The sequence below is a fragment of the Orbicella franksi genome, chromosome 7, assembly GCF_964199315.1.
Source record: "Orbicella franksi chromosome 7, jaOrbFran1.1, whole genome shotgun sequence".
Classification (NCBI taxonomy): Eukaryota; Metazoa; Cnidaria; class Anthozoa; order Scleractinia; family Merulinidae; genus Orbicella; species Orbicella franksi.
In genome coordinates this window covers 4,904,668-4,916,050 of record NC_138151.1, presented here as the reverse complement: position 1 = coordinate 4,916,050, position 11,383 = coordinate 4,904,668, and the positions used below count along the sequence as shown (strand labels likewise).

Sequence of the window (11,383 nt, the reverse complement as noted above, 5' to 3'; positions counted from 1 at the left end):
TGGTTTTTTAATTTCTTTTAATTTCCACCTTACTATTTATTTTTGCTTCTTGGATTTTAACGGCCGGAAATGGCTTTTTCACTTTGAAATTCTCTCCAAAGTCGTTATTGGTTTCTAAATCCTCGCCACTTTAATGGCTTTTATCGCTAAAATGTATTTACGGAGTGATTCTAACACATTAGGCAGTTCTTTCAAAGACTTTTTTGTTACTAATAGTTGGGAAGGAGAAACGCTTTTAAGTTAGTGAAGTGAGTTCGTAATTCTTCGCTCGATAGATTTTTCTAAAGAGTATTACAGCGCGAATATTAAGTCGCTTTTGAACAAAGAAATTTAAGAAAAAATAGAAATGACCTCAATTCTTCCACCGACACGCAAAGTTCGCTAATCTCACATTTACGTGCCGATTTTATCGCTTCTCGGAAAATAACATTCAGATTGGCACAAAAACTGATTGCGTAAGATTTGACAATATTGTTATCAGATAAACGTTTAAAACACAAAGGATTGGGCGCGAAATAGAAATAACTACTCAATCGCTCTGCTACGTGCCTGATGTTTGAACTTTTTTTATATAGATTTGCGATAACGGCAAGTAAAAGTGCTTTACTGTACTTTGAAGCTAAAACATTTTATGCAGGTGTCTGGAGTATTTGTATTCCCAGGATCCTATTTCAGAATAAGTCAGTTTTATATAAGAGTTCGCGTCCATTTGAAACCTAGTGGCAATACGTCTTAGCTACGGAGCGCAAACTGGCTTCTTTAGTAGGTACGATCAATCGACTGGCGGCCTCAAACGTACGCCACAAGGGTATTAACGGGGACTTCAGGCAAACCTTTCAGAAACATCACGTAACTAGAACAGCCAACTTCAGAAAGAGTTTTTCCAAAAACATTTGACTCCTACACAAGGTACGTTTAATCTCGTAAGATTACAACAAAACATGCTTTTAATTTAAGCCTGACAGGTCACTAGGCTCGAACAAGTTTGAGACGTGAAAAGAGAAAGAGAGAACGTGCGGCATACGACATCCAAATGCGTCTTTTATTCAATTTTGTCATTGAGAAAACGAGCGGTTAGCTGCCGGTTTTGAAACATGATGACAAATGTAGTTTTCAAGAAATTCGATTTATGTCAGGCTATATCTGAGGCAGAACAAAGCTAATTGTCTTGGCCTGTAGAATGACACTTCACTTCTTTTACGCTGCAAGAGAGTAAATTTTTTTTCGTTGAAAGGACACACAATTAGCTGGTTTTAATACACTGATCGAAAGAACCATAACACACTCGAAAGAGGGTTAATTTTTTTTTCCATATTGGTAGATAGTGAGAAAGATGTTGCGGTTATCAAGTCAAGAGTGAAACACATTGAAGAAAAACGCTGAGTCCCGGAAATCGTGCTGAATTCGGCTGGCTTCGAACCCATTAAGGACGCATAAATTTTCTTTGTCCCACGCTCGTAACACGATGGTACAGAATGAACACTGCATCTTTCTAATTTCGCAATCCAGCTTAACAAAATTGCCATCTTCCTCCATTTATCACTGGAAGATATCTTTAACGCAAATGCAAAAAGAACGAACCAGTCGCTTCAACGAGAAAGGAATGAACTTTGTCACTTTCTAACGAGTCAAAGCACGATTTAAAGAACCAAATACACTCTTTTTTATAAGAATATTGTTTTTCCGGCCGAGGCTGAATATTCTTATTTTTCTGCCGAATTTATCTTGAGATTATTCTTAATTCTTGTGAAAATATTCTTGTGACTATTTTCAGTTTATAGAGTATGACATTTCTGTTTTTGAATGTATTTGGTGTCTGGATGGTGATAAAGTAATTTTGGAACCAGCTTGTAGGCATCAAAGCCTGATATGACGCAGATAACTTCTTGCAGAAATTTTATTAGCATCGACCATACGGCTAATACTGTTTTTGTTGCTTTTTGGCTACTTTTGCCATTTAGGGAAAGGAAGAATATAATTTTATACGATTTAGTTAAAAACCAAAAAAAAAACCATATAATTGTATTGTATTTACAAATTTTTGAAACAAAATTATATTCTTTTCAAAATTTCAGCCTCGGGCTTATTCTTAAAATATTCTTATAATTTTGGAAATTTCAGGCTCGACATCCTTATAAAATATATTCTTATAAAGAAAAGAGTGTATGGGGCATTGCGTGATAAGAGCAAAAGAACATCTGTGAATTTTAGTTTTTTGTTTGATAATATGAAAAATACGAAAAATTGCTGATATTGTGAGACATCGGTTAAAAGGTCGACACGCCAGTTCAATTTGTTGTTTGTTTTCTTTATTTTATGGTGTCTTATCTTTTATATATCATGCTTAATTGGAGCTTCTCGTAACCGGGATTTCACCGTCCTGGAGGCAGTCAAAAGTGATCGATAGTCTTTTGCCAGTTGCAGGGGTAGGGGTGGTTTACCAGCGAAGGGAGGGAGAAAAAGTATTGATTTCCGATGAAAACCACGAGATAAGGCATTACTCATAGAAAATATTCAGCGATGTGCGGTTGGACACTAAGGGCCTGTTTACAAGAAGAGAGGGTTACCCTAGCAAGCGAGTTACCCTGATAAGCGGGTTACCCTAGCACTCACACATTTCCTATTTTTTCTTCGTCGTGTTTACAAGGCAGCTAGGGTTACCCGGGTAGGCAGGTTAACGTGTTTCTTTGTAAACACTTCAGGTAGGGTTAACCCGCCTTCCCTGGTTAACTTTCTAATTGTTTCCAGACCCTTTGAGTGTAACCGCGCATTAAGTTGCCCCGGGTTGTAGAATTACCCTACCCGTAAAATTTTGCTTCTGAACCCGAGCTATCTTTTGCCCTCCAGCTAGGGTTGGCCCGCTTGCTAGGGTAACCCTCCTGGTAAACAGGCCCTAAGGAAGCTGCCGGGATTGTTTGGGACCCGTCAAGGCAAAATCTAAAAGAACGGGAATTTCTAAAAGTAAATGGATAGTTTTAATTATATTATAAATTTTATACTATTTAACAGCTTTGTTTGTTTAAAAACATGACAATAGTTTACAGTGCGTTTACTGAAACCGGGGCCACCCAGACAATGAAAACCAATCAGATGGCAGAACTGAAACAATAGATTCCAACATTTTCAAATCCAGCCAGTCAAATGTCCTATTTACAAATCCAGCCAATCAAATGTCTGGTACAAAACAAACTGAGAAGCTACAGAAGCTAGACAGAAGACGATAAATTTTATACTTTTTGTCAGCTTTGTTTGTTTAAAAACATGACAATAGTTTACAGTGCGTTTACTGAAACCGGGGCCACCCAGACAATGAAAACCAATCAGATGGCAGAACTGAAACAATAGATCTCAACATTTTCAAATCCAGCCAGTCAAATGTCCTATTTACAAATCCAGCCAATCAAATGTCCGGTACAAAACAATGAAATCTCAACTTGTTCGTTGTGATGCTTACGCGACTACGGTTTCCCTTATCAATAAATTGTCATGCTCAAACCGCTAGTACTTTCGCCTGCATGAATTGAATTATATGGTGCACTTTCTATGGGGTAGTTGGCTGGTTTAGAAAATACATGAAAAGAAAAGAGTGTCACTCGTAAATATATATCGCCAGAGTGTGTGGTGTAGGGTCTGAATATTGTCGCCGTTGTTTAAAAGAACCCTTGAAATGGTTTCTTAGTAGGGAAGGTTCCTATGGCGCCGTCTTTTGTTTTTGCCCAAGTGATTTTACATGCAGAGGCTTAGGTTTATAGTACAACGCGGAAAAAAGTTCGTTTCAATTTCCGATGGTGTTATTTCAACACACTGATAACCCAGAAAGGGAGGTCAAATTCAAATTTTACGGTCGGCTGCATTAATGTCAACCGAAGGCTGTGTAAAAATAAAAACACGCGCAGACAACAGGAACGAAATCTATTTTGTAACAAAGTGTCAAAATCTATTATTCTGCGATTTAAACAACAACCGTAGAGATGATATTTTGTGCGGCCGTACCTTCACAGTGGAAAACGGTCAATATAATGAATTTATCACGGTTGTAAATGTAAAATCTGAAGTAAAGCACCGTAGTCGCGAGCATCGCAACGAACAAGTTGAAATTTCATTGTTTTGTACCAGACATTTGATTGGCTGAATTTGAAAATGTTGGAATCTATTGTTTCAGTTCTGCCACCTGATTGGTTTTCATTGTCTGGGTGGCCCCGTTTTCAGTAAACGCGCTGTAACAAGGAGCAGACTTTTACCTACTTGGGATATCTGCTTTCAATCGTACGTTATAAGCTCGTTCTTTATTGCCCCGAGCTGTTCTCTTTTGTTCTTCGAGCCATTGGGGAGCTGGTGATCCGAGATGTAGCATGTAACCCAATACCACTTTGTTGCAAGTGAGTAATTGTAAAATGCAGCAATATCAATACATACAACAACTTTTATTGCAAAGCGCAGTTGGTACCACAGATAGGACAACGTAAACCGCTATTCCAAAATTCAATAAAAGTACTATTAGATTCTTTCAAAATGGTTTCGTGCCATTTATCACGCGGGGATATCGTTTTAAAAATAACCAGGTTACAAATTAATGGAAAGCGAAGCAATACAAGATGGAAACGTCTGTCAAATTATGAACTTCGTATGTCAAAAAAAAACCCCTGTGACGAACGTTATTAATAGGAACTGCAAAAGAAAATTGTTCAGACGAGATGTACTGTACAATTGGCGGCAAACGATTTTAACAAGATTAAGAATGTAAAAAAAAAAACCAATGGTTACGATTTTAGCAATGTTACTAACGTAGCACATAATAAAACCAGCAGATGACATCTGACTTGGACTCTTTTTTCTTTTGACAGATCGTTCAGGTGCTGTTAACGCTTCGACCTCCTCGAGATTAAAGACAACGGCTGGATATTTAAATCACATCTAAATCCCGAGCCAGCCACAAAATGAACGTATCTCTTCCTTCAAACTCTTCTCGTGAAGTAACCAGCGACAGCCAACGTAGTCTTGCGTTTATTGCCACGAATGTCTTCCTTGTGGTGATAATAATCTTTGCCGTATTTGGTAACACCCTGGTATGTTTAGCTTGTGTGATGTCGAAACGGCTTCAAAGTTTCACCAGTGCTTTTATAATCAGCCTCGCAGTGAGCGATATACTAGTTGGTGCAGTTTCCATGCCAGTCTGGCTGTCAGTTAATTTAACAGGAAAGCCAGATGCCGTGAATTTCCCAACGTTGTACAAAGCTTGGTTGTGTTTTGACATCGTCTGTGGAACAGCCTCCATCATGAACCTTGTGTTCATTAGCATCGACCGCTTCCTGGCTGTCAATCATCCTCTTCGTTATCCCATCATAGTCACTCGAAATCGGATCACGATCGGAATTGCATTCATCTGGATTTATTCTGTTACAATAGCGGCTATAAATCCACTCAAATGGCAGGACTACCCGTTGTTCGTCTCTTTAGCTTCGTTCTTCGTTCCTCTGTTAATCATGGTCGTCGCCTATTCTCGGATTTTCCACGTCGCCTTGACACACGCGCGCAGTATCCGTCGTGTACACCCAGATCAATCAATAACTAATCGGAGAGTGGCGGAAAATTTTAACCGCGACGTAAAGGCCGCCCGAACACTCAGCATTGTGATCGGTGCTTTTGTAGCGTGTTGGTGCCCGTTTTTCGTGGTGACGTTGGTGTTCACGTACTGTAAATCTTCTTGCAGCATTTCCGACGATGTATTCGTCATGATGAAGTGGTTACACTACGGTAACTCAGCGCTAAACCCGCTTATCTACAGCTGTTTGAACAGGAATTTCAGGGCTGCTTTCAAGGATGTTTTGAGGAGGATCAATGTGAACAGGGCAATGACGCATGCGCACAGTGTGACTACAAGACAACTTACAACTTTCGACGCGCCTCACAGTCAATCTTGGGCAATTGAAGAGCTTGATGACGCTAACAACAGAAGAATCTAGGGCCAAGAAGCGAAAGAAGAAGGAAGGTTTAAATGCTCTAAAAGCAATCTTGTCCCAAAGGAAGCTCCCTTTGAAGCGAGAGACATACTGAAAATGAGATGAATTTGCATAAAAATCACTTGAATAACACTGTAATTAGCAAAAACGTAAAACAACAAAATTGCTTTGTGAATCAACAGGCCCTTTCATCAACTTCATTGCGAGATGGATCAAGAGAAAGTGCTTGTACGAAATTGTAGCTTACTATCTGTCACAAGCGAGGAGCCTGTCTTCCACATATATGTTTATATCCCTTATGAGCCCCCACGAATATAAGCAGCCCCCCCGTCTCCATCCATTTATAATCCCACCCAAGACCCCTTATGAAATTGTTTGAGCCAAGGGCTTATAGCTGGAATTGTGCAGTACATATAGCAATGGCAGCAGGGTCTCGTTTGACCAACACGTGCGAGCTAAGCGCGAACCCGCACCGAAAAACAAGTCGGCAAGCGAAGTGAGTCCGCTGGGAGTCAAACTTACTGATCCGTTCTCGCGACCTCTCTTGACCCACGCATATGGGCTGTGCTAGGTTCGCAAGTTATTGTAGCCAAAATGTACAGTCGCCATCTGTTTTTCTAACTATGGTTAATAGTGCTAATGGTCCCTCTTCAAGACAAAATAAGCCTCATTTAATTGGCTTGTTATTGCAATGATACCTATAATGTGCACTTTTACATAGAAAGTGGTTGAAAAGCATACAGCGTATAGCGACCTCAAACTGGGGAACATTTAATATTTTAAGTATCTTATGCTATTTTCACTTTGCGTGAGATTGCCGTTATTGGCTAGTGCGTTGCCTAATAATAAAGCACAGTACCTTTCTTTAAGCGTAATAACCTATTCAATCAAATGTCTTACAATAATGGACATGATGGGGCTTGAGTAAGCTCATAAAAGGTCAAAGGCCCTCATCTACTCTAACAACTCTGGACTCCTGCAACAGTTTAGGGTCCCCATTTAGGATCCCAGTTTTGGGTCCCTGGACCATTCATGCTATTTAAGCAACGCCTTCGAGGGGTATACCGTGGAATATCCTACGAGTCACTTGTATTTTCTCGGTTAAGTGAAAAGTGGGATATTACATGATATACCACGAGAGAGCGTTGGATAACTATTCTATACCATGACATAGAAAATACAGTGGCCCACACAGTCAATGCGACATACGCGCGGTGCATGATGGGAAGGTTGGATGTAATACCGTTGAATATACAACGGCTTTCCTGTATTCTGATTGGCTGTTTTTTCTATGGCATGGTATAAAGTGATATAACGAGCGTGCTTAACTCGATACAAAAAAAACGCTTTTTCAATTTTCAGTTGTAAAACACAGATAATTCGTCGCATTACAACAGTGTCCCAAGGACTTTTGTCCACGATTGCTCCGACGGGTTTCCAGTAGAAGGTCTTAGATTCAACCCCTACCTGGACAACACGGAATTCTTTTTTCTGGTATGCCTGTGTCACAATCTTTTCATAGGAAAGCAGTGTTTGATATTCACAAGTGTAAAAGCGTGCGAGCTTAACGACCCTCTTCACACGCTTGTTTCATTTCTCGCTCCTAAAACGAGAGAGACTGGACCAGAAAAATTTCAATCTGATGACGTAACTGTCTCGAGTAGCATACCGGTCTTGAATTGGTTGTTGCGCCAAGTTCAAAACTAAACAGCTCGTAATCAGAGGCTCTTCTCCGCCCTGTGTAGAGTAAGTGGGCCATAAGAATTTCTCGTATTGATGGAGTCTCACGCGTCTTGAACGAGCGAAAAATTGAACACGGGAAGAGTTCTTTATATCCAGATTGTACTTGTTCAGTCATCAGCTTGAAACATTAAATTCTTCTTACGGATTGCCATACGTTTCTTTTATGCATGTTCTGAGAATTTGGTTGTAAATCAAGACATTTCTCGTACTTAATGATTTTGTTTTATTCTCTTCACCTTTCTGCTCCAAGATGCAGTGTTTCAATAGTAGATGTTACGAGGACTAGGAAGTTAATCAACGATACGAGCGAACATGTAGAAGTTGATGGGAATTCCGGTCTTTCTGAGAGCAGCCTGAGCCCACAGTTGTGGTCTCAAAGTAGCTAGGCGACACGTAAGGTAAAGTCTGCATGCGAGCCAAGTGGCCCATCAGGCCGGAGCTTATCCCGGTTTCTGTAGCATGAAGCGACTAGGAGTATTTCTACTCCCCCCTGGATGGGATGCTAGTCCATCGCAGGGTTACCCCCAGCATTAAGTTCGCCGGTACCCATTTATACATCTGGGTGGAGAGAGGCACTGTGAGAGTAAAGTGTCTTGCCCAAGAACACAACACAATGTCACCGGCCAGGGCTCGAACCCGGACCGCTCGATCCGGAGACGAGCGCACTAACCACGAGGCCACCGCGCCTCCCACATGACACATGTTGACGTAAAATCTTCAGAACACTCGAGAGAACTCGTGCTATTCGTTGATTGGAGAATATACATCGGAAACTCCACAAGCGATGCAGCGAAGATTTGTCAAAATTGGTAAATTGTTCACTCGACCCCAACTAAAATTTAAACAACTGTGACAACTTCAGTGCAAACCAGAATTTCCACCTCGCTCTTGGAATTAGCTTTGTCTAAATCAGCTACAGTGTTTGCGCTACTTCGGCTGCTACTTCTCGGCGTACTGTGCGACAGCAACCGACCAAAGTACGAGAATCTTCGGGTTGACACGTACCGACAGAGAATCCTTCGGAACGCTGCTCGAAAGTGTCGGTTAAGCAGCGTATAGATGATTGGGTTTACCGCTGAATTGGAATAATGCAGCCACTTGACAGCTTTCGCGATCTGAAAGTTCGTCTCCGAGGGGATGCAGGTTTTGCAAGAAACTGTCACCAACATGCTGATGATGTAAGGAGACCAACACGCGAGGAACGCGCCCATTACTATCGCGAGAGTTTTAGCGGCTTTCAAATCAGTGTGGAGTACACGACGCATTTGACGCACAGAACTCTGACTGGTCAAGCGCGGGCGCACTTTGTGAAAAATGAAGCGACTTGCAGTGGAAGAGCTTCGCGGTCTCATACTGTAAGAGGTTCTAGGCTTGGTATTCACAAAGGCCGCTGTTTCCGTCGTATCGCCGTTTTTTTCCACATCAAACTCAGACAACTCGTGACCATAGTTCTCCGCGCGCATTTTCAAGGCCTGGACGTGAGCAACGCGAAATATTCTTGCATAGGAATAGACAAGTACCGGCAGAGGTAGAAAGAAGCTTGCACACGCAACAAAATATGCGTACCAATCTCCCCTTCTCTGAATGTGTAGACCCGCAACAATAAGAGAATACAACCATACCAAGACTATACAGAAACGCGCGCGGTTCTTGGTCAGTTTTAAGTGGTAGTTGAATGGAGATGTGATGGCGTAAAAACGATCCACGCTTATCGCTACCAGGTTCATTATTGACGACGTACCGCTTACAATATCCAGGCAAATCCACAATGTATAAAACTCGTGATTTCGTTTCGGATCAGGCCATTGTTTGATAAGGTAGGTGAACCAAAACGGCATACAAACAAACCCAACCAGGAGGTCCGCAACAGCCAGCGACACGACAAAGTAGTTCGTCACATTCCGTAGTTCTCGGCAGAGATAGAACGCAGCACAAACCAGAATATTTCCAAAAATTGTAAACACAATCAGAAAAGCCAATGGAATCGAATGAAGCGCAACGTTTTCGGATAGGTTCGGGCCAGCTTCGGTTTTTGTCGGCCCCGAAGATGGAACGAGGAGAACATCTGAACTGTTTGTCCCTTGCATATTTTCCTCGCTACGTGGTAAAGTTCAGGCGATTTCTTAGAGCCGATTTTTTTTAGCTGGTTAAATTACGACTCAGCCGTTGAAGACCTTGCCTGAAATTCTACTCGTAATTCTCGACTGTGGCTTATGATCGATTCTCGTTTGTTGACCTTATCTATAATGTTTCAGCTGTACAAACAAAATTTCACGGCAAGTGGGCTCGCCGCTAAAAGGCTCTTCAAGCTTCCTTTCGCTTCGAAAGAAGCGAATTTTGACTAATATAATGGAGACCTTCTTAACTGTTGTCTGCCGCAACCTCTGCAGAAGTTATAAGTAGATTTCAATTTGTTTGCCGCAAATAAACAAACAAACGCCTACTAACTGGGAAAAGTAATTTTGTCAAGAACAGAGCAAAGCACAGCAATTTTCAAGTAACAAATTAATAAATGCTTTAGCGGCTTCTTTGTATACTGACTACAAACGTTGCTGAGGAATAATTGATTCTGACTTTTTCTCTTTGTAGAGGAGTTTAAAAGCGACGAATCTCTGCGCCTCATTCAATCCATGTTGTAAGGTCCTGACGGCCAAGTTGCTATCTGTTATATTTGTTGCTAACACACAAATCTTATCGCCAACCAGCTTTTAAAATCCTTTTTTCTTGCTGCACAAATGTGTTATCTCTTCCCAGCCGAGATATTGATAATGGATGTTGCTTGATTCTTTCCCGTCTTTGATGCCGGCGGACCTGACTTTGAAAATTAGTGATTCCGGTGTCAATCCAATCTTAAGTAATTTAAATGTTACTTATGCAATCCAGCCACATGAAATTTCCTTTCTCGCTAGTATTCAAGGTGAAAAAAACGCTGTTCTCGTTTTCTTGGACAGAGTTGTGTTTCGCGGCAATAAAAAAAAATGGTACTTGGCAATCATTACACTCACGTTTACTTCGGTTGAAGAGAAAGCGAATGTCTTTAACTGTTTCCGTGAAAAGAACACTGTAAAATGTCAGATGTCAAAGACTTTAAACGTTCACCTGCCAGGGAAATTCACAGTCACACAAAAACTATTCAAAAGCTTACAGCGGAGAATAAGTAGATTATCAAAAAATTGATATATACATGTAAGTAAATACATCTTTTTCGTGGTAATTGTACACAACCACTCACTTCCTTGATGTTTCACGTCGGATGCAACCTACTTGAAAACATCATCTTTTTTTATTAATATTAAAAAACTCAAGCCACTTCATTAAACGCAGCAAATTTGCAAAAGTTTGATTTGCGAAATCGAGCACGTACTTTTGAAGAAAGGGCAACTTTTCAAACGAAATTAATAAATGCGAACTTTGAGGCTAAAATTAACGTGCCAATTTACCGAATATATTAACCTTGCACCAATCACAGAGCATTTTGTAGCCATTAGTTAAATTGAGGGATATGAAAGCTTTACGAAAAGGTGTGAAAATTAGTTTTTGTGAACAAATTTCGTTTTAGATGGCCCGGTAATCCCTTACGAAAAAAGGGGATTTGTGAATTTACATTTCACGTTTGATATTACTTTGGACATGGCATGCTACTAATAAATTTATTACTTTAACTCGAAATTTCTTCTCTA

At 40.6% G+C, this 11,383-nt stretch overlaps 2 protein-coding genes across 2 annotated transcripts; one reads left to right on the top strand and one right to left on the bottom strand.

Moving 5' to 3' along the window:
- The first annotated feature begins 675 nt into the window (after positions 1-675).
- Positions 676-5,972, top strand: LOC145492218 (histamine H2 receptor-like). The gene is made up of 2 exons (XM_081471570.1): positions 676-909; positions 4,845-5,972. The coding sequence occupies exon 2, from the start codon at positions 4,938-4,940 to the stop codon at positions 5,961-5,963; it is 1,026 nt and encodes a 341-aa protein (XP_081327696.1). The 5' UTR covers positions 676-909; positions 4,845-4,937; the 3' UTR covers positions 5,964-5,972.
- Positions 5,973-8,539: 2,567 nt separating this feature from the next.
- LOC145492217 (putative G-protein coupled receptor No18) lies at positions 8,540-10,934 on the bottom strand. The gene has a single exon (XM_081471569.1). It carries the CDS (start codon positions 9,788-9,790, stop codon positions 8,543-8,545), a length of 1,248 nt encoding a protein of 415 aa, XP_081327695.1. The 5' UTR covers positions 9,791-10,934; the 3' UTR covers positions 8,540-8,542.
- Between the last annotated feature and the right edge of the window lie 449 nt (positions 10,935-11,383).